The 23,673-nt window shown below is 43.6% G+C and overlaps 1 protein-coding gene across 1 annotated transcript in view; it reads left to right on the top strand.

Moving 5' to 3' along the window:
• The first annotated feature begins 6,586 nt into the window (after positions 1-6,586).
• CEP41 (centrosomal protein 41) overlaps positions 6,587-23,673 on the top strand; it is a 47,605-nt gene continuing 30,518 nt past the window's right edge. Inside the window, exons 1-2 of the mRNA XM_030308450.2 lie at positions 6,587-6,710; positions 20,503-20,566. Of these exons, the coding sequence (XP_030164310.1) occupies positions 6,678-6,710; positions 20,503-20,566 (97 nt within the window). The 5' untranslated portion in view covers positions 6,587-6,677. The remainder of the gene's footprint in view (positions 6,711-20,502; positions 20,567-23,673) is intronic.

Genomic DNA, 23,673 nt, shown 5'->3' with positions numbered 1-23,673 from the left:
TTAAGACTTTTTGGCTTTCATAAAAGAAAGGCCATAAGATGTGGGTGATTTGTGCCTGTCCCCTGCAACAGGCAGTCAGCTCCTGCAAATCTACACCACCATGGGGGTGGGGGGAGGTGCCCTCTGGTCTCCTGTCTTCCCTCACGTCTTCCTTTTGAGCACCCAAGGGACACCCATAAAGAAGACCTTGCAAGTGAACATAAGCCTTCCTTGTGTCTGTGACTCTGTGTTAGTCAGGGTTCTCCAGAGAAACAGAACCAACATAAAAATATAGAGAGATATATAGATATATGTGTATACTAACATCTAGCTAAGAGAGAGGAAAAGAGACAACAGATTTATTTTAAGGAATTGGTTCATGCAATAATGGAGGCTGGTGAGTGCAAAATCTTCAGAGTAGGCCAGCAGGCTGGGGAAGACTGCAGCGACAGTCTGAAGGCAATCTGCTGGCAGAATTCCCTCTACGTCCGAGAAATTCAGTCTTTTTCTTTAACGTCTTCAGCTGATTAGGTAAGGCCCACCATATGATTAGAGAGTAAACTGCTTTACCCAAAGTCTATTGATTTAAATGTTAATCTCATCTAAAAAATACCCATAGAAACACGTAGAAGAGTGCTTGACCAAATATCTGGGTACTGTGCCTAGCCAAGTTGACACATAAAATTAATCATCACCGGCTCCCACTTATCCTAAACTGATCCAATAGCCTAAACTCAGCCTTTAGGAATTAATGAAAATTTTAGCTTGATTTCTTTATATTCACATCTAGGTAGTCACCTTTTCTCCAGGGCCCTGCCAAATGAGAAACAGTTTGTGTGTCCCCTTTCGCCTCAGTAGGGCTTGCCACTTTTTGGCATTTGGTTATGTGGCCGCCTTGTGATCTCAGCTCATACGTTCAAGAAAACGTATGATTTTGTAGATTATTCATTCCCTCTTATTGATAGGAAAGAAGTGATGTCCCTAGCAGCTTTCTGCGGCTTAAATAAAAGCAGAACTCCCAATAATTGTTTGTCCTTACCGCGGGTAGGATCCTGATTATTTAAAAGCCACGAAGGATAGGAATTACATTTGCAGTCTCGCACAGGGGTTGCATGCTGGTGGCCGACAGATTTCACATGAAAACCTAGGTTTCTAGATCAATCTGAAAAAAATGTGAATATGTGACACCCTTGATCCACGTTTACAGACCTTACCGCAGGGCGCAGGGTCTCTAGCTGTCCCTTGTGCCCAGCCTGACACAGGTACCTCTCGGCAGTGACTCCTTCGCCAGCGGCAGACCATTCTGAGATTTAGGTTGGCATCTCTGAGTCCTCTTGGACCTGGATCTATGGCAGAGCATCGTTCTGTGTAAACCCCAGGACAGAAGCAGAACATGGCCTGTGACAACTGAACGCCCTGGGGTGGGATCACAATGGGTAAAGGAAGTCTTGGATCTCCCCAGGAAGGGACATCAATATATCCTTTCTACCACAGCTAGGCGTCCTGTGAGCCTCTCAGAAGTGGCTACGGAATTGCATATGTGGGAATGCCAGCCCCATTATGTAAGGAACCAGGATGCCAAGATTTTGTTTCACCAGAAGACAGTGTAGCCAGTGGTGGTCCCAAAGAAATCCGGGGAGGTAGGTATTACTCCCCCGGGCGAGGGGCTGCAGGGATGGCTGGTGCCTCTGGGCCCAGGCCAAGCACTTGAAGTCTGGCCTAAGCTGAACACGGGCAAGGGTCAGCCCTCCACTCAGAGGCTGGCGTGCTACTCTCTTGGGGACATTCTACCACCAGGCAGAGTGACACTCCATTGTTACCGGAACTTCAAGGACTTTACCATAGGGTGGGGCCTGTGGATCTGCGGGTTCACTGCCGCGGGTCGCAGATCCATTTCTGGAGGAGAGAGAAAGCAGCCCAGGACTGGGCTGGATTGGGCAGAACTATGTCCTTAAGCACCTAGAAGTCCTATATTTAGGGAATAAAGATAAAGGAGGCCGAGGAAGGGAGCTAAGGCCCCTACCGGAGAAGCAAGGTCATGGGACATGTCTGAGGGGAGCCTGCTGGGCTCTGACCGGCAAACAAGGCTGAGACTGAGGGAGAGGGAGATGGAGAGTTGGGTGGCCCGAGGCTGGATTCAGGCTCCACGGATTCAGGCTGAAGATGGGTCCAAAGGGTTTTAGGCTCAGGAGAGCATCAGACCACAACACCCAAATGCCCAAGTAGTTCCCCAGGAAGGGAGGCTGAGGGGAAGAGTGCTTGGATCGAGCACAGCAGCACCTAGCACGTGAACTACTCCTCAACGGCCACCCTTAACCTGTCTGGGGCTCCCACCAACTCCGTAGAGACTGAAAGCTTTCTGGAACACCTACGGGGTTAAAAAAGAAGACATCACACAACTGGAAGTTCACAAGAGCACTTCTAACCTTCATGAAAAATAAGATTAATCAGTGCGAGTAGGAACTTTTAAAGAAAAGAATCAGAACTTCTTCTCTTGCAAACAAAGCTTGAACCTCTTAGCAATCACGACTCTGATTGCAAGGCTCTTGCTCAAGTGCCTGGAGGGTCTTTTACTGCCAAGAACGACACAGCAGCAGCATTTCAGAAAGCAGAATTACGCAGAATTCAGCTCGGGTCTAAGTCGGCCCAGACAAAGGCCACAGACCATTTTCTGGCTGAAATCAGAATCAGGCTTTTTGTTCCTTAGAAGGAAAAGGCTTTTATTAAAGTATAAAGGTAACTCATAGTCATTGGAAGAAAATCTGCAAAATACACAGAAGTGTAAAGAATTTTTAAAATCCACGTTTCATAACCCAGAGATTGCTTACATTAAAAAATGGTTTCCGGGGCGCCTGGGTGGCTCAGCCGGTGGAGCGTCCGACTTCGGCCCAGGTCACGATCTCGCGGTTCGTGGGTTCGAGCCCCGCGTCCGGCGCTGTGCTGACCGCTTGGAGCCTGGAGTCTGTCTTCAGATTCGGTGTCTCCCTCTCTCTGCCCCTTCCCCGCTCATGCTCTGTCTCTCTCTGTCTCTCAAAAGTGAATAAAAACGTTCAAACGAATTAAAAAAAGATTTCTTTTCAGTTTTTTTTTTCTGTGGGTACCTGTATGATTCTCCACACGAATCAGGATTCTTTCTGTTAAGTAAAAAACTGTTTCCAGCTCTTCTTTGTTACTATATCAGGAACAGTTCTTTTGTTACTGTTTTGAACAGAAAAAGTTCCTATATCAGGAACAGTTCTCCATTGCCTTAATTATTCCTTGAAACATCCTTTTTAATGGCTCCATAGTATTACTTTTCAGGGATACGGCATCACTTATTTTGATCATTTTTTAGCTGACGATCAGTTGTTTCCATTTTCATCACTTTACGTAAGATTCCAGTAAATATCTGTGGGTATAATCTTTGTGTATCTGCTTCTTTTCTTAGAAGAAAGTCTTAGGGGCGCCTGGGTGGCGCAGTCGGTTAAGCGTCCGACTTCAGCCAGGTCACGATCTCGCGGTCCGTGAGTTCGAGCCCCGCATCGGGCTCTGGGCTGATGGCTCAGAGCCTGGAACCTGTTTCCGATTCTGTGTCTCCCTCTCTCTCTGCTCCTCCCCCGTTCATGCTCTGTCTCTCTCTGTCCCAAAAATAAAAATAAAAAAAAAAAAAAAAAAAAAAAAAAAAAAAAAAAAAAAAAAAAAGAAGAAAGTCTTAGACTATGAAGATCTGAGGGCTTCATGATACCCACTCTCAAGTTACTTTTCAACACGGCCACACTTCTTTTTTTTTTTTTTTTTTTTTTAACGTTGATTTATCTTTGAGAGACAGAGTATGAGCGGGGGAGGAGCAGAGAGAGAGGGAGACACAGAATCCGAAGCAGGCTCCGGGCTCCCAGCTGTCAGCACAGCACCCGACACAGGGCTCGAACCCACAAACCGCGAGATCATGACCTGAGCCGAAGTCGGACGCTCAACCGACTGAGCCACCCAGGCGCCCCTGGTCACCCTTCCTTATAGTCACACTCACAATGCATGAGCATGCTCGTTTCATGAAACATTAGCCAGCACTGGGCATTATTGTTTACAAAACAGAGAAAACAAACACTTTTGTCCATTTGTTACTTGAAAAATGAGGTCTAGCTGCACAGTTTTGTATTTCTTTCATTATTAATTGGATATTTCTTCCTATGTTTATTAAATGCTTTTCTTCTATGAATTATCTTGTTTTGACATTTACCTATTTTTCACATTAGCTGTAAGCACCTTGTTGAATTATGATGCAGTTTTGCTCTGTGTCCAAAAGGCATCCTGAAAGGAAATTTATGGTGTTAAACGCTTTTTGATTTATAGTTTTAAGCTTTCTAAGGATTCCACTGAGACAAAATGAGAAGTTCCTCCACGGCGGAGCCTCTCATGGTGTGGCCCATGGACTCTGCACCAGAATCAAGGAGTAGGAGTGGGGAAACATGTATTAAATTACAAAATCCTAGGGGCGCCTGGGAGGCTTACTTGGTTAAGCGTCCAACTTCAGCTCAGGTCATGATCTTGCAGTTCATGAACTTGAGCCCTGCGCTGGGCTCTGTGCTGCCAGAACGGAGCCTGCGGCCTGCTTCAGATTCTGTCTCCCTCTCTCTGCTCCTCCCCGGCTTGCATTTTCTCACCTCTCTTTAAAAAAATGAAGAACATTAAAAAAAATTCTTTTTTAGCTACAAAATCCTAAACCCTCACCCTAAACACCGGCATCTCTGATGGCTGGACCCAAGACCCCACATTCTACACTCTCTCTGCAGGCTTAATAAGGCAGCCCCAATGGGACAACCAAAACGAGTCCCAAGGCAAATAAACCTGATATTCCCATACCCTCTGGGAAAAAAGGAAGATGACCAGAAAAGTGAGCCCAAACACTGAAGAACGGAAGGTGAGCTTCCAACTCCAAAAAGGCTGTTCTGTTCTTTTGATTTACTGACTTCCACTGCTCTTTAACTTGATTAATGCATTATCACTCATCTGTTCAGTCCCCCAAGTTGGAAAAATTATAGCCACCCTTGATGCCTTCCCATCCTTTGCACTCATTACTTCCCACATATATAATAGCCTTTAAAAAGGCCATATAAAAAGGCCTTTAAAACTCTTTTCCTCTCTTTCTTACCACCTTTTAGTTTCATCCCTTATCACTCTCTTTTCTTTCTTCTCTTTATCCTACCCATAATCCCCATCATCACCGCACCTCCACACGGCACTGGCAAACATTCATTCTAAGTAGCAACGTGTCCAGAAGCCTCTGCATACTAAGATATCCTCTCCACTGTCCCCTTCCCATTTTTTTTTTTTTTTTTTTTTTTTTCAGCCTCTAAACTCTTCCTTATTCTAGTGGAGAAGTGAGAAACTGGGGATTTTAGAGGGGTTAAAAGACTGGAGAACACTAGGAAAGTTCAGACACACTCAGTAGGCAGGAATGGGCAAGAGACAGCTGTGGCCAGCTTAAGATCCTGGAGGTCAAGCAGCCACAAGTGACTACACGATTTAAGGTGCGGCCTTAAGGGTGCAACGCTGAAGTGTCTGAGAGGACAAGGGCACGTGAGGCCATGTGGCCGAATGGGTCATCTGCACAGACCCTGAAGGAGCTCAGCTGCATGCTATTATGCACAAGCAGAGACAGCCGGTGAACATGAGCAGTTCAGAGTAACCTTTCTGAGCAGTTCAGAGTAACCTTTCTCCATTCCTGGAAAAACAACTTCGAGCAAAGGACAAAGGGTTACTGTGTTGTTCTCCCATGTAAAAGTAAATAGTAATTTTGATGGATTTGGTGGGACATTTTGGAGCCAAAGTCAAACTGTGTGTGTGATTGTTTTGTAAAGGTGGCTGGGACTTAATTTTCAGATCTGGAATAAGAACAGGTGGCAGCTGATGGCAGGAGTCACAATGGTTTCCATGACAACGGGATTGGTTCTTAGTCATCCTCCCATCCTCCACGCAACCTACTGGAGCTTTTCTCATAAGGTGCTTATTAAATATTTGTTAAGTGAATGATGAATCACAGAATGGTGTGTGCGCTTTGCAATTAAAGCTGCCATTCTCTAGCTAGCTAAAGCGCTTTTAAGGCAACAATAATTACTGTATTGACGCATGATATTTCGCATGATTTGCATATTAACCTAACCTGGAAATAAGAAACTACAGGTTCTCCAATTCCTGAGGAACAGCCCTGTCTCATATCTTTTCCCTATTGTAGAAGTAGCCCAGATGTTTGCTTAAGATGGCCTTAGGAGGGGAGAGTGCCCGTGCCATGTATGTGCTTGCACATTAGCTCCTTGTTTCCTCCCAAAGCCCCCTTAACCAATTCCTGCTCTGGGGCCCCTCCCCTCCCCCCCCCTCCCCCGGGCTCCGCATAGCCGCTCACGCGCAGGCGCCAGCCTGCCCCTCCCCCCACGCCCCTCTTCCCGCTCTCAGGCAGCAGCCTGCCGGGCCTTGCCCAGAGCACAAAAGGCCTCTGCAGCCGGCGTCCCCCCGTTGCCCCTGGCAACCATTGAGCGGCGTCTCGCTTCCCCCTTGACCCTGGAAAGAGAGAGTAAACAGAGCCTCCATTGGCTAGCCGGGGCAGGGAAGCCAATCGGAGTAGAGGTTGTAAGGAGGCGGCCGAGAGAGGTGGTCGGGGTAGGAAGTTAGGGTTAGAGGCTACCGGCGAGGCTAGAATCCCGGCGTGGTCGGTTGGAGCAGATATGTCTGTCCGGAGGCACATTGGGAATCCCGAGGTGAGGGTCAGGTCTCGATCGGAGAGCCGGAGGGGGCGGGCGCACCGGAAAAGGCTCCACGTGGGCCGGGAAGAGCAGCTAGCGACTTCCGTCGGCCGGAAGGCGGCCGCCGTGAGGAGGGGTCTGGAGAGCGGAGGGAGGCGGGGCGGGCCTGGGGGATTGCGAGCCAAGTCCGGCATCAGGTGGTGAGAGACCACCCTCCCGAAAGTTCGCTGTACCCCGCCATTTGTCGCCCAGAGAAGCGAAGTGCCCGAAGACACAGCCCCTTCCCTCAAAGGGCTTACAGTCTAGGTGTGGCAGTTCCACAATATAACGAACATGCAGATGAACGCCCTGAACCCTAAAAGGAGCAAAGTCAAAAGGAGCCATCGTTTCTGATTCTGGGGATACAGGATGAGCAGGAACAAGCAGATCAAGCCTTGTGTAAAGGAAGCAAACTATGACGTTAGTTTACCCTCTTCCCGATGGGACCTTTTACTTTCTTGTCTGTTGCACCCCTGGTACCCTGCTGCATTTGTGCGCATTTAATTTCAACAAATGTTTATGGGACTCGTACACTGCCGTGGGTGCTAGAAATACAGAGAGTAAGACAAGGCATTTGTCCTTTAGTAAGTGCAGCCTAGTGAGGGAGACTTGTAAACAGAATTTGAGTACAGTGTGGTTTGGGAACAAGTTAAAAGAGCGCAGAGGAAAGATTGGGCTCACTTAAGGAAGTGAGAGAAGGTCCTGGAGACGGTATGAAATGGCAAGGTGATGAGCCAGGTGAGGGAGCGTCCCAGATAGAATAGCAAAAGCAAAGATGAGGAGGTGTGAAACGGGGGGAGTGGACAGTTCCCTGTAGAGAAGCAGGAGTAAATTCTGGAAGGGCCCCCTGTGCCTCGTTAAAGTACTTGGCCTTTATACGGAACAGGAGTCGCAATTCATTTCATTTCGCGGTGGATATCTGTGAGCTAGGTTGAGAAAGTTGTGAGGCTAAGTTTGGGCTCTGCAGGAGAATGCCAGGATCGAATATAATCTCTACCACGGAGGCGAGGGAGGTAGGTGTGGAGACCAGCAGTTTGCCACATCCTTATCTTGCTTGCTGGTCTGAATTGGAGAAACTTTTGAGAAGTTGTAAGTAACTGGGTGATGTGGTCAGATTTGCATTTTAGGCCGATGGCTATAGCTGCTTGGTGGAGAAAGGATTTGAGGAGGCCAGGACTGGAGATAGGCAGATTAGTTAGGTGGTATTTATGATACAGACTTAAAGTAAGGCCATCGAACTAGGGACGGAAATGAAAAATATTTAGGGAATTAAGTCGTTAAGACTTCATGCTTAGCTTTGAGAAATGAGAGTGGAATGGATGACTTAGTTTCCCAGCTGGGGCTACCCGTCGGTGCTGACACCCTTGATGAGATTAGAGGAGTGTAGGGGAGAGAAGCACGGATGCCCTGTGTGGTCATACATTTGTGTCCTAGAGGAAGATGTCCAATTTCCTTGTTTTAGTGGAGCACAATTTCCAGTAGTTTCTTGAAAAAGAGTGCATGCGGAATAAATATTTTTTATTTCTGTCTAAAATGTTACGCATGTCTGAAAATGTTGTTATTCTGCCTTCACATTTACCTGCCTGCAAGTTTGGTTGAGTATAGAATTCTTGGTGGGAGACCATCAGTGTTTTGAAAACATTACATTGTGGTCTTCTAGCATCCAGTGTTGGCTGTGGAGAAGTCCAAAGCCACGTGTTCCTTTGTATGTGACTTGATTTTTTTCCTTTCTGGAAGCTTGTAGAATCTTCTCTGTGTTTCCAGTGTTATGTCTCACAAAGATATGCCTTGCTATGGGTCTGTTTTCACTCATTTTGGTGGGAACCAGAAATTCATGTCTATTCTGTAAAATTTTGTTGAATTATTTTGTTGTTGACTTCTCCTTCCCACTTTCTCCATTCTCTCTTGCTTGAATTCATTATTCTCATGTTGCTTCTGTAAGACTGATTCTCTAATTTGCTTAAGTTTTATCTCCTGTTTTCCACTTCTTGGTCTTTTTCCTCTTTTGGAGATTGTTTATTTAACTTTATCTTGTAATCCTTCTATTTAATTTCTGCCATCATGTTTTTAATTCTTAAGAGCTCTGTTTTGGACTCTGATGTGTCCTTATAAAAGACTTTATTGTGGGTGCCTGGGTGGCTCAGTTGGTTTAGCATCCGACTCATGATTTTGGCTCAGGTCACGATCTCACGGTTTGTGGGTTCAAGCCCCGTGTTGGACTCTTCGCTGTCAGTGCAGAGCCTACTTTAGATCCTCTGTCTCCCTATCTCTCTGTCCCTCCTCTGCTCCCTGGTCGTTCATGCATGTGCGTGTGCTCTCTCTCTCTCTCTCACTCTCAAAAATAAACACTAGGGGCGCCTGGGTGGCGCAGTCGGTTAAGCGTCCGACTTCAGCCAGGTCACGATCTCGCGGTCCGGGAGTTCGAGCTCCGCGTCAGGCTCTGGGCTGATGGCTCAGAGCCTGGAGCCTGTTTCCGATTCTGTGTCTCCCTCTCTCTCTGCCCCTCCCCCGTTCATGCTCTGTCTCTCTCTGTCCCAAAAGTAAATAAACGTTGAAAAAAAAAATTAAAAAAAAAAATAAAATAAACACTAAAAAAAAAAATTAATAAAATCTGAAAAAAAAAACCTTTTTATTTTGAAATAACTATAGGTTCACAGGAAGTTGCAAAAACAGTACAGTCCCATGTACTTTTACCCACTTTGCCCCACTGATGATATTTTATGTAAGTATAGTATACTATCAAAGCCATAAAATTGACGGTTATATAATACATGTATAGTTCTAGGCTAGGCTGTTTTTTCACTTGTGTCGATTTAATCCAGATTTACACAGGTTTATATTTGTAATCAAAATACAGAACTATTCTATCACCACAGGTATCTCCCTCGTTCTATCCCTTCCTAGTCCCATCCACTTTCCTCCTCCTCATCCTAACCGCTGGCAATCACTAATGTGTCCTCCATTTCTGTAATTTTGTTATTTGAGAATGTTCCATAAGTGGGATCACACCATATGTGACCTTTTGAGATTGGCTTTTTTTCAGTCAGACTAATGTCCTTGAGACACATCCAAGTTGTGGCTTATGGCAATAGTTTGTTCCTTTTTGTTGCTGGTTAGGATTCTGGGGCATGGATGTATAACGGTTTGTTTACCCATTCACTTATTATAGGATATTTTGCTTGTTTTCAGTTTGAGGCTATTATAAATAAAGAGACGAACTCTTGGGTACAGCTGTTTGTGTGGATGTTCATTTTCATTTCTCTGGGATAGAGGCCTGGGAGTGTAGTTGCTGGGTCGTATGTGAGCATATATCAGTTTTTTAGAAACTATTTTCCAGAGTGACTGTACCGTTTTACATTCTCACCAGTGTATGAGAGATTCGGTTTTTGCACATTCTTGGCAACATCTGGTATTGTCGGTATTTTTTATTTTAGTGGTTTTAATAGGTGCACTGTGACATCTCATAGTGGTCTCAATTTGCATTTCCCCAATGGATACTGAGGTTGAACATCTTACATTTTTCTCACGTGCTTATTTCCCATTTATATATCTTCTTCAACAAAATATCTGTTTTTGTCTTTTGCCTGATTTCTAATTGGATTTTTTTTTTTACTGTTGTTTTGTTTGTGTGTTTGTTTTTTAAGTTACTGTGTAAATGTTGATTATTGCCAAAGCAGTAATCATTACGGTTACATTTTCTTTCTTACCACTTTTTGTTTTTCCTGGAGTTTCTATCTGCCTGTATTTTATTCTGTACTATTTATAAGGTTTTGTAAATATGTAGGAAAATTTTCCTACATCACTATTTATACTTTTTTTCCAGTTATCTTTGCCAAAACTTTTGCTCTGCATTTGTGTCTGTGTGTGTGAGCACACACTTGTGTGTGTAAAGAGAGAGAATTTTATTTTGTGGTTTTGTTTTACCCAAATGTTATGACATTTGATATATGGCTTTTTGACTTGCTTTTTGCACTTAACAATAAGTCTTGGGGATCTTTCCATGTCAGACAAATACAGCCCAACTCAATTATTTTCTTTTAACGCTTACATGAGTACTTGGTATGGTTGTAGAGCTAAAGTTTTTAAAATTTTTTTAATTTGTCAAGTTTTCATTTTTTAGTAACAGCATTATGAGATATAATTCACCTATTTAAAGTATACAATTCAGTGGTTTTAATATATTCACAGAGTTGTGCAATCATCATTGATCAGAACATTTTCATTTCACCAAAAAGAAATCCTGTAACCTTTAACTATCACTCCCCAATTTTCCCGTTGTCTTCCCCATCCAGTCTTGACAATCACTAATCTTCTCCGTGTAGATCTGCCTATTGTCTACATTTCATATAAATGGAGTCATGCAAAATGCCTTTTGTGACTGGTTTCTTTCACTTAGCATAATGTTTTAAAGGTTCATCCGTGTTATATCATGTATTAGTACTTCATTCCTTTTTATTACTGGATAATAGTCTTTGCGTAGACATACTTCTTTTATTCTTTTTGATAGACATTTGGGTTGTTTTTACTTTTGGAGGTAGTATGAATGATGTTACTATGAATATTCATGTACAAGTTTTTGTGTGGATGTATGTTTTCATTTCTCTAATGATAGTTTTTTGAACTATTTTTTTCCCTGCATAGTGTATTTCCTCCCTATTGCAATTTTTCTTTTTGGTTTGTTGGAGATGTTTGTACTAGTCAACTCAGGCCACCAGAACAAAATGTCACAGACTGGGTTGCTTAAACAACAGAAATTTACTTCTGGCAGTTTTGGAGTGCTGGGAAGTTCAGGATCAAGGTGCTGGCCAGTTTAGTTTCTGGTGAGAGGTCTCTCCTGCCTTGTAGATGACTGCCTTCTCACTGTGTTCACTAGATTTCTTTCTGTGTGCCCTGTGCAGAGGGGAGAGAGCTCTTTTGGTGTCTTTGTTTATAAGGACACTAATCCTATTACACTTGTGCCCCACCCTTATGACCTCATTTAGCCTTAATTACCTCCAAAAGGCCCCGTCTCCAAATACAGTTACATTGGGGATTAGGGCTTCGATATAACCCCCAAACATAAATTAATAATTTAGAATTAAAAGAAGCCTGAGAACATTGCGATGAATTTGGGGGTGTGGGGGGGGGGAGACACAATTCACTTCACAGCAATGTTCTCAGGCTTCTTTAATTTAATACATAATTTAATAAATAATCCTAAATTATTAATTTATGTTTTGAGAAGGAAACTTAAACAGGTGATTTGAATCTGTATATTTGAGAGGGACTTGCTGATGGTGAGCCTAACTACAGGAAGATCTCACTGGGCCATGATTTGGGGAACTATCCTCCCAAATCTGTAGGTTCAGCTCTTTCCTCTTAGGCTGGTTATTTTGCTCAGAGAATTCCTCCAGTCTCCTGAAAATAAAAGCCTAACTGAATTCCTGGAGGAATTAGAGCTAGGAGCTAAATTTCAACATTAGTATGCATCATTCACTTAATGCCCCTATTTTCAGTAATGATATCTCTGCCTTTCTCTGTCTGGATACCTCCCAGTCCAGAAACTCTTTTCAGGGAATAAATCTATAGAGATCTGCCATGGTGGAGGAGGGGAGGTCACTCCGGGGCACACAGGGGACAGGGATTTGGAGATCCAGTTGTTTTTCAATCAGCCTTCAAATAATCTTCCTTATTTCAGCCCCTCCTTTTACTCCCCACTTCTGGAGGTGCCTGGAGCTGTCACTTCCTAAGCCTTTTAAGAATTGTTCTTGGCCTTCCTTTTGATTTTCTTGAATCAGTCAAGTCATTTTCCTTTGTTGATCTGCTTTCTAGACTTCAAAAATCTATTGCTGTACCTTCTCCCACTCTCTCTGGTTTTTTGAGCTTTATGTCCTTAAAATAGAAGACAAAATTGAGGTTTTGGAAGGAAGTGAAATTAAAGGCCTGTGTTCAATATGCTATCTTCATTCAGTAGATCATGATCTGTAATTATTTTATTTGTAATCTGTAATTATTTATTTGTTTATTTCTGGCATACTTACAAGAACATAAACTTGTATGCATTGTCGCACTGCCTGGCATGCAAATAAACATTTATTTGTTGAATGAGTACATGAATATATGGCTGAGCTGGGAGGAGAAGTCAGGCTACAGTTCCCTGTTTGGATATCAGAAGCATACAAATGGAATTCAACCTAAGTGTTTGGCCCACAGAGAAGCTATAGATTGAGAAGATGGAATCCTGGCGAACATGGTGCTTAAATGGCTGACAGAAATGATCTATGTGTCATCGGAGAATCAGGGGAGAGAGGTGTCACTGAAGCCAAGGGAGTGGAAACTGAAGAAGGTAGGGCTGTATAGCAGTGTCAAATGGTACAGAAAGGTCAAGTGAGTTAAAGAATGAAAAGGAGCCATTTTTCAGCAATTAGGGGGATCTCTGATGTTGGCCAGCTGCCATAGGAACCATAGTAGAATAGTGGGGACGGTAGCCATGTTGCAATGCAATAGATAGAGGAGTAAAGTGCAGATACCCAGTGTAGGGGTCCCCCCCCCTGCCCCACCCAAGTTGCTTAGCTAGAAAGGAAGCGGGGAGGGGAGGGTGTTCCAATTATATATCGGAATATATGTTCTGATTATAGATCGATTCCTCATGAATCACCCCATGTTTAGTGGCTTGAAATAATAGTCATTTTATTATGATCTCTTATGGTCCTGGAGGCTGACCAGGCTCGACTAGGCACTTCTCATTTGGGATCTCTTGTGGTTTTTCAGGCAGACAGAAGCTAGGGCTAGAGCTAGCTTGAAGCTTCTTCAAGGCCATTGATACAGTCTGTTGTCTAGGCCCTCAGTTGAGGCTGTCAGCCATACTACCTACACATGGCCTTTTCCGTGTGGCTTGGCCTTTCTCACAACATGGTAGCTGGATTCCAAGAACAAATGTCCCAGGACAGGTAGGTGGAAGCTGTATTGCCTTTTAGGATCTAGCCTCAGAAGTCATAAGGCAGCACTTCCATCACACTCACTAGCCCATCCAGATTCCAGTGGGGCTGGGGATGGAGACTTTGGCCCCACCCCACCATGGGAGGAGTTTCAACATCACAGTGTAAGTGAGATGGGAAATTCTGTTGCAAACATCTTGAGAAATACAATCAGCCATAGGTAGTAGCTGCTGGCAAAGTAGGGGCTGCTGCATGTGCATACAGGGTCCGGGTTAGTGTTTGAGATCAGTAGAACTGGGCCAGATCAAAACTCCCATTTAAAAAAAAAAAAGCTCTTTAAAAGACCTATGTTAAGTGTGAGATTGCCTTAAATGAGGCTCTTTTCAAGATTGAATTCATTTCCTTCATTTGATGGACCTCCTGTCTATACAAAGGAGATAAATAGGGAAATTCTGAACAAAATGTATAATGGTATTTTCAAAAATCCTTTAAAGGCAAATCTTATTACATATGTTGCCATTGAAATACAACCAACCTTGTGATTTCCCTTTTGAGAGAGGTGGGAAGTCAAAAAATCTCATTCGTGTTTGAATGATTTGAGATTCGGACAATGCCACTCGTTTTCTAGTGATTTTCCTTCAGAAAAATCCCACTGTTGATTCTCATACTTCTCCCTTCCTCTCCAACATCCATGGATTCATAAATTGTGTGTTAGTAATCTGCGAAAATACTCTTGCAATTATGTGGCTCACAGCTCAGTATTTTTGGTACCTTCCATTGTCTTCAGGGCCTACTCCAGGCCCTTCGTCTACATTCAGGGTTCTCTACTTGGAGCCTGCTGCCTGTCCGTGTCCCACCATACAGCACAGGATTTCATATACCCCTGGTTCTTAATCCCTTTTAGGTCACAAATCTCTTTGCAAAGTTGGTGAAAACAAGGACCCCCTTCCCCATAAAAATGCACACACACAAAATTTTGCGTAGTTTCACAGGACTCGTGGACTATCAAAAATCCATCAGAGGATCTGATTTTCAGAACCCTGGAATGAATGTGGAAGAGTGGAGGTTCTGGAGCCAGACAACCCAGTTTCGATCCAGGTTCCATCCTTCTCACCCGCTGAGTAACCTCGAGAGGTCACTCCACTTTGTGCCCGTTTTCCTACTATGTATGATGAAGATAATGCTGGTATCTACTTCACAGGCTGTTGTGAGGATTAAATGAGATAATGTAGGTAAAATGCTTAGTCGAGTGCCTGACAACATGGTTAAGTGTTCAATAAATGTTAGCATCGGCTGCCTTCATTACGGTTGTTGTACCTTCTTTCGCAAATCGAAAACATGCTGTTCTTTACACTTGCTTTTAAAGTGGCTTTGCTATTAGAATTGCCTCCACTCAGAATGCTTTTCCCACCTGTTTCCTCTCATCGTATCCATAGAAGTTCAACCCTTGAGACACAGCTCCAGTGCCATTTCTCCCGCAAAGTCTCCCACATCTCCCAGCCGTGTGTGAGTGCTCCCTTTGCCTCAGACTCCCAGGGCCGTCGCATGGTGCTGACACGCATGCTGTGTGTTGCTCAGGTGTGAGAACCATCTCCATCCATTAGGCAGTCCTGACTGCTCTTGCTGGTGTGAGGCCTCACAGCAGGTGCAGAGATCTGGAAGGTAGAGCCATGTCCCAAGTGCCGGAAGCAAGGAGTAATCATGATTAGTACAAAGAGCCGTGACAGTCCAGGTAGGGAATAGATGTCCATCTGACTGGGGCCTTCAGAGGAGTCTTCTTGGAAGACATGTTTGTGCTGGGTCTTGAAAGCAGAGTGGAAGTGAAGTAGCTGGGGAGGCATGGCCCCACGGGGAGGACATTATCTTTGGACCTTTCTAGAGATGTAAGCCCTCAAAGAGTCTTTGACATTTTTGATTGCTCTCCAAGAGCCCCTGATCATATCACAACCATGAACTTTCTTAGCTTCCCCCCTCCTCCCGAGGAACTTCATTGTGATCGCCTATCTGGTATCTTTATCTTGAATACATAGCCAGTATCCAGAGCTGAGCCTTCTGCCTGGGCTCCGGGCCTCATCCTCTCCCACTCCCTCATTTCCATACCTTCTTGCTCCATTTCCAGCTTCTATTATCTAGCCTCTAAACATCCTCACATCTCTCCTTTCTTCCAAAACAAAACAAATCAACAACAAAAACTTATTCCTTAGCAACTCTCAAGGGGGGAAAAAAAGGCCATCTGGCTACTATCCTGTGCTTTCCTCCCTCCCCATCTCATACAACCCGCAGTTTTGCTTCTGCTTCTGTCAATTTACTGTAACCTCATCCACCAGGGCCGTCAACAACGTTCTGGTTTGTTCAATCCACATTTACTCTGTTAGTCTCTTACTTGGCCTTCATTCTTGCTCACTTGTTCGTGTTTGACCTCTTGTTCTCGGACTTGACAGCATTGATCACTGTTGACCACTCCCTTCTTCCTGAAACTCTTCTTTAATTTTCATGACCCGCTTTCTTCTGGCCTCTCGTGAGCCTCAAACATGGTGCTTTTCTCTACCAGACCTTAAGTGCTGGGCTATTTCATCTTAAACGGTCCCTGATGGTGATTTTGTCCATTCCTATGGCTTCCCCTGCTGCCTTTATGCTGACAATCACCAAACCTTCCTTCTGCAACCCCAGACCTCCTGATCTCCAGACCCAAATAGCCAGCTCACCATTTCCGTCTTGGATAACCCACAGATACGTCACACTGAACATGCCTCAACATGAAAAACCTCCTGTTTTTCAATGTATGCTTCCTCCTTAATTCCCTTTTTTGGAGAATGGTAACACTGTCCTCACCCTGTTATACCAGTCAGTTTTCAGTCTTACTGATTTTACATCTTGAAGCTGTCTCCTCTTCCTCATCTCTTCTGCCACTTTCTCAGCATCATAGATCTTCTTAGCACACCTACCTCTTAATTGATCTTTGTGCCTCCAGCCTTGACTATGATCCCATTAGCTCTCCAGAATGCTGCCAGAATGAGCTTTCTAAAACGGAAATATAATCCCATCACTTCTTCTTACTTTCTTCAGTAACTCCCCAATCGTCTACACTAAGGTTTCTCAACTTTAGCACTATTGACGTTTTGGGCCAGCTAATTCTTTGCTGTGGGGGACTGTCATCGTAGGGTGTTTCGCAGCATCTCTGGCTTCTACTCACTGGATACCAGTAGCAGCCCCACCACAGCCACCACCCACCCAAAAGGTGTTCAGACATTGACTGTTGTCCCCGGGAGCAGGGGGGCAGCAAAATTGCCCGTTTAAGGATAGTCATCTACAGGAAAAAAAATCCAGGTTCCTTAGCATGGGTGGATACAAGGCCCTTTATGAACGCCACCCCCCACCCCCCACCCGCTTCTTCAGTCTCATCTGACCCCATGTTGCCCCCTATGCTCCAGGTCTACCAGTTGCCAGAAACCCTACCTTCCACCTACCGCTCCTTTAGCTTGATTCATTTTCTTAGCCCTCAGATTTCAGCCTGGAAGTCATGGCTCAGGACACAGTTCTTGACTCTTTTAGTCACTTGTCTTTGTTCACTCTTTGTTCACTTGTCTTTCTTCCCAGCACCACTGAGAGCTGGAGGGCTCTGTGTGCTTAGCATGGCGGCTCGCTCCTAGTAGACACCCAGTAAATGTCTGCTGAAGGGTTGGTGCTCAATAAGGCTTTGTTGAATGAATGAATGAATGGTCCTTCTTGAAAGAACTTTTCTCAGCTCTTTCACTTTCCACCATTCCATCCTGTTTATGTAATTGGAAAAAAAAAAAAAAAGCCAGTTGGTCAGTAGGTCAAGAAACAGTCACCCCCAAAACAAGAATTTTAAGGAAAAAAGTATGAAAGTTCCATAAAATCTGTGATGGTCTCCTTAGAGTTTTACGTTGTGGTTGGCACTCGAAAGCCAGGAACGAGAAGTTGGACCAAATTGGGAAAATGGAAAAGAGACACTACATTTTTCTACTGCAGCATATGGATTTCTCATTAGTCTATGTAAGGGAAAACCGGGGGCGGGAGGGGCCCAGCGACTGCAGCTGTCCACACTCCCCCCCCATCATTCTGCTGCCACCACACCTGGTCCCCAGAGACACCCTCACTTCTTAGCTATGTTGGCTTAGGTATGGACAAATCCCCTTGGTTCAGCAGAGACTAGCCTGGAGTTTTTCAAAAGACACTTTGCTAGGAAACTAGCAGAAAACAAAACAAAACAAAAGTAAAAACAGGAAATAGCATATAGAAATTATAAAAATACAGAGTACAGAAAAAAATGAAAAAAAAATCCCTTAGCCTAAGATAACTGAATTCTACTATTAGCTTTTCTTGACTCAATTTACCAGACACATGTTTTCCCTGGTTTTCTGGGTTGTTTTTTTTTTTTTGATGTTTCGTTTTGTTTTGCTATGATATTGTCTTCTTCTGGGATATCTTGCCCTAAAGTTCCCCCTTTTAGTCTTTAAATATTTCCCTTCTCTCGCATAAGAATCTTCTCCGTCTTCATCTAGGAATTCCGGAGTTGGAATTGGTGTTAGAGTCAGTTTGTCTTAAAGACAGTAGATTACTGGTCAGATGGAAACGGGGGCTCTCCAGGCTTTCTCTAAGGATGAAAAAGCTTAGGGGTTCCACGCACACATCTGAGGCCCAATGCTAAGCATTCAGAACAAAGGTTTTACTTCCCTAGAGTGAAATGAAAACCAGAGACAATGTCATGAGTTTTTTTTTAATAACAATAAAAGACCATTCTTGGCAAAATTAGAAGTTGATAATTCTCTATGGGTGCCCCCAGTTCTTAGAAATTCTTCCTAGTCTCTGAAATTCAAAACTCTGGCCAACCGGACATGCTGTAGTTAACTGTGTTTTCAAGAGCATATGATAGGGGTTTTAAATTTTAGTTCTCCACCTGATTTTTTTTTTCTTTGGTCGGTAAAGCACACAACTCTTAATCTTGGGATCATGAGTTCAAGCCCCACACTGGGTGTAGAGATTACTTAAAAAAAATAAATACATAAAAATAATCTCAAGAAATAATAATAAAGTTTGGTGTTCCCTTCCAAGGAACCAGGTAGTTACTGTAATATACTTTGCATTCTAGATATTCATTTGTTGACTGCATCTCAATAAATGTGCCTACCACGTACTAGGTCCTGGGTGTGCACAGATATGAGTACGTCTTTGTCCCTGCCTCCAAGGGCATATAGAGAAGGGGGGGGTGTGAACAATGGTACAGGGTACTCTGGGAGCCTGGGAGAGGAAATGCGCAACTCCACCTTGGACACCTTACAGAGGAAGTAAGGTTTTGCCCGAGGACAAGTCGAGGAAAGGCATTCTAGGCAGACATTTGCTAAGCCTGAGGATCTGAGGGAGTGCAGCAAATTAAGGGAGCACTCGGGCAACACTAACATGGGGTCATGTGTGAGAGTGGCAGAAGACGAAGCCAGAAAAGTATTAACCAGTTTTAATTTCGTATTCCACAGCTACCTGTGACTGAACATACGATTTTCATACTTGTAGACCAGAAAAAAGCCTGAGCGAGAAAGCTAGATCTTTTTTTTTTTTTTATGTTTATTTATTTATTTTGAGAGAGAGCGAGCAAGCGAGCAGGGGAGGTGCAGAGAGAGGGAGAGGGAGAGAATCCCAAGCAGGCTCCATGCTGTCAGCACAGAGCCTGATGTGGGGCCCGAACCCACAATCTGTGAGATCATGACCTGAGCGAAACCAAGAGTCAGATGCTTTACCTACTGAGCCACCCAGGCGTCCCAAGAAATCTAGATCTTGAAATGTCGATTCACTAGCCTTCCCTCGCTTGGATGGCTTTCGCAAATGCCAGTGAAACTTAATATGGGTAAAGGTCTTGTGCTTGGATTTAGAGGTCCCTCCCAGAGTACAGGACAAGGGAGACCTGACCTAGGCATTCTCTGATGACCACAAACTTACCCTGGGCCCATGATGAGCCTTAGTGGCCCCGAGAGCAGATGCCATCGCAATGCCATCTGTGGAGCCTCAGACTCCAGGCAAGCAGCAGGGGAGGACTGCCAAGCAGGGTCCCCGCCTAGTAGCATCTGGGCGCCGTGCTCAGGTCTGGGTCCAAAAGCTACTTTTTAGGGGAGATGTGGAGAAAATCTAAAGGGTGTCCAGAGGAGATGGCCTCATCATACCAAGAGTAAAACTAAAAAAGAAGGACCAGAGAGCTGCCTTTAGTTATTTGAACAGATTTCTTGAGGCGGGGGTGGAGGGTGTCTCGTTCAGGGTTGTGACAGTGGACTGGATGGAACTAAAGGGAGACTAGTTTGGGCTCAATGTCAGAAATAATTTTTACGAGGTTTTTTTTTTTTTCTTCCTAATTATATAGGGCCATGAGATTATTTTGACAAAAAATGAAAATATTTTGACGGAAACAAGATAACCATTCTCACCTATGGAAATGCTGTGGCGAAGAGTCCTAGATTGAATGGACAGTTGGACCTCTAGGGCTCTTTCCTTCTTTAAATTTGATAAAATTTGGGGTGCCTGGGTGGCTCAGTCAGTTAAGCATCCGACTCTTGGTTCGGCTTAGGTCACAATCTCACAGTTCATGAGTTCGAGCCCCACGTTGGGCTCTGGGCTGACGGTGCGGACTCTACTTGGGATTCTCTCTCTCTCTCTCTCTCTCTCTCTCTCTGCCCCTCCTGTTTCTCTCTCTCTCAAAATAAATAAGTAAATGTTTAAAAAATCATTAAATTTGGTGAAATTTTATCACCTGTTCTGTTTTTTAAGTATCTGACTCTTTCCCACCTTTGTCACCCTTATTTTTACATTAACCTGATTAATTTGTGAATTTTCTTATTTTTTAGTATCTAACCAAAAGAATACCACAAAACCCAAGGTATCAGCATATCAAGTCAAGACTGGATACTGGTGAGTAAATACTAGAAAATTAAAACTTTTTTTAAAAATCCGATAATTATTGATAAGAAGCAGGCTGTTACGCCCGATATCAGTCAAAGCGCAAAGTTTCTCATTGTCTTGCCCCATGTCCTTCTGGGCTCAGAATTTTTCTTTAAAACCTTCCCCCCCCCGCCCCAGATCATCAGTAAAAATTTCCACTTACAGACCTTAGCTTGTGATAAATTGAGAAACTGATAAAAAACATTGTTCAATAAGTTAACAAGGCTGAAGCTAAATACCAGGGGGTCGGCCTCTGCTTTGGAACAACTTAAGTATATTCCTTCAAGCTAGGAGTGGTAGATAATATTTGTGAGCATGTGTTCAATTCAGTAGTCGCTGAGCGCCAACTACACGCAAAGTTATGGACCGTGGGACATAGATGAGTGCGACTTGTGACTTTTGCAATCAGAGAGCTTAGATTCAAGTGCAGGCAGACAGACCTGAGTGAGTCACTAAACTACTGGGCAAAATTCAATTAGTGCTTCAGGTAAAATGAAATGAAGAGTCGCATCGCTGCTTATTTCCATGCTCTTAACGTTTTTCAGTGGCACGATGCAGACCACTGCTTAGGTCCCTAGTGGATTTGCAGTCTTGTGAGATTTTGGTTTCTTAATTGTTTTGTTTTCCAATCCTTTAATGTCTACTATGGACAATCCGTTCTAGTAAGATGGTTTTGCTGGTGGATTGGGGCCCCACATGGCTTGGGCAGTGCTGAATTTGCTGTCAGTAACCTGAGGACAACTGAAGAAATATAGATGAGCTACCGACTTGGTTTAAAGTTCATTCATTTTGTCTTTCCCTTTCACCAGTCTCCTTCAAAATTACTGTCTTCCATTATGCAGGTTTCCCCATATAAAAGAGACTTTCAGTTGAATGTTCTAAATGAACCACATTTGCAGATACTATTTCTTGGGACCTTTCTTTCAAACATTTCCAGGCTGTACAGATACTTATCCTTGCAAATATCCTGTTTGACAGGAGGTAGAAACTTTTAGCTCCATTTTTGAGGAGGAGGAAATTGAGGCACGGAGATGATGTGATTTGCTTAAAATTGAGGCACGGAGATGATGTGATTTGCTTGATGTTCGATAAAGGAGACAGAACTAGGATTGGAATGCAGGGTGAGGAAGTCGATGGCACACCAGGGGATCTGGTGTGAAGTCCTGGCCACTGTCCCTTAGGCCAGCTGTCCCCCCCCCCCCCCCCCCCCCCAGCCTCATTCCTTCTACTTCAACTCCTTCAACTCCTCCGTGTCTTCCTGTCTCCCCTTTAACTGCAGCTGTGACCCACCCTTCTGGAATAAGCTACTCTGTGAAGGACGCCATATTTTTTCTGAGGAGTCCAAACAATATTTCAAAGACAGCTATAAAGGAATGCATTTCTTTTGGACCCTTCTTAAAATTAAAGGTGTTAAGACCTGAGGTTTACCTCAGATACACAGATTGGTCTGTATCTTTGGGTTTTTTTCTCCTGGAAATTGACAGAAATGAAAACCCATTTCTTTCCCTTCAACTCCCCAAGTCATAACCAAAATTTGACCTAATAGAAGTACCTGATAGTAATTTCAGTTTTTTTTGAAACTGAGAGACTCAAGTCTGCTTTTTATAATACATAGTAATTGCCTGTATCCTTTTATATCATCGGGTTTTTAAAGTAGTGTTTTTGCTAATTAAACCTTTTATTTTGAAGCGATTATGGATTCAGATGGAATTTTAAGAAATAATACAGAGAGATTCCATGTACCCTTAACCCAGTTTCCCATAGTAACATCTTACAGAAACTATCCTGCAGTATCACAACCCTGATACTGACATTGATACATACAAGTCTAGATACAGAACATTTCCTTCACCACGAGGGTCCCTCTTGTTGCCCTTTTAAAGGCTTCGCCACCCACTTTGTACCCTCAGTCCCTCCTTAACCCCTGATAACCACAGATCTGTTCTCCATTTCTATAGTTTTGTCATTTCACAAATGCCATATATATGGAATCATACAATATGCAACTTTTTTTGTTTAATTGGCTTTGCACGCAGCATAATTCCCTGGAGATTCATTCAGGTTGCTGCATTTATTGGCTTATACTTTTTTATTACTGAGTAGTATTCCCTGGTATGGATGTGCCACAGTTTAACCATTTATCTGTTGAGGGACATCTGGACTGTTTCCAGCTTTTTGACTGTTACAAATAAGGGTGCTATAAACATTCATGTCTTGATTTTTTTGGTGAATTTAAGTCTTCGTTTCTCTGGGATAAATGCCCACAGGAGCAACTCCTGGGTCGGATGATAGTTGCGTTTGCAGGTTTCTAAGAAACTGCCAAACCGTTGTCCAGAATAGCTACACCGGTTTACATTCTTACCAGCGATGACTGAATGCTCCAGTTTCTCCACATCCTCACCAGCATTTGGTGGTGTTGCCGTTTTTAATTTTAGCCATTCTGATAGACGAGCAGTGGTAGCTCCTTGCTGTTTTGATTTGCATTTGCCGTCTGTGTATCTTCTTCAGTGAAATATCTGTTCATGTCTTTGGCCTCTGTTCTGATTGGATTGTTTGCTTTTTAACTTGAGTGTTGAATATTCCTCGTGTATTCTAGCTACCAGGCCTTTTGTTGGATGCATGGCAAATATTTTCTTCCAGTCTGTAGTTCGTCTTTCCATTCTCCTTACAGGGCCTTCTGACGGGTAGAAGTTTGTAACTGTGGCAAAGTCCAGTTTATCAATGTTTCCTGTTTTGTATCCTGCTTTTGCTGTCAAATCGAAGAACTCTTTACCGAGACCAGATCCCAGAGATTTTTCTATCGTGCTTTTTTCCTAAAAGTTTTATAGTTTTAGGTTTTACAGTTAAGTCCGTCATTCACCTTGAGGTAATTTCTACGTAAGATGTGCAACTTAGATAAGGATTAACTTTTTGCTTATGGATGTCCAGGTGCTCTAGCACCATTTGTTAAAAGGCTGCCTTTCCTCCATTGAATTGTATGTTCACCTTTATCAGAAGCCAGTTTGGCCTATTTACGCGGATCTATTTTGGGGTTCTTTATTCTGTGCCATTGACCTATGTGTCTGTCCCTCTGCCAA

The sequence above is a fragment of the Lynx canadensis genome, chromosome A2 (genome assembly GCF_007474595.2).
Source record: "Lynx canadensis isolate LIC74 chromosome A2, mLynCan4.pri.v2, whole genome shotgun sequence".
NCBI classification, from domain to species: Eukaryota; Metazoa; Chordata; class Mammalia; order Carnivora; family Felidae; genus Lynx; species Lynx canadensis.
Note: the sequence above shows the minus strand (reverse complement) of the source record. Positions and strands in the feature narration are given on the sequence as shown.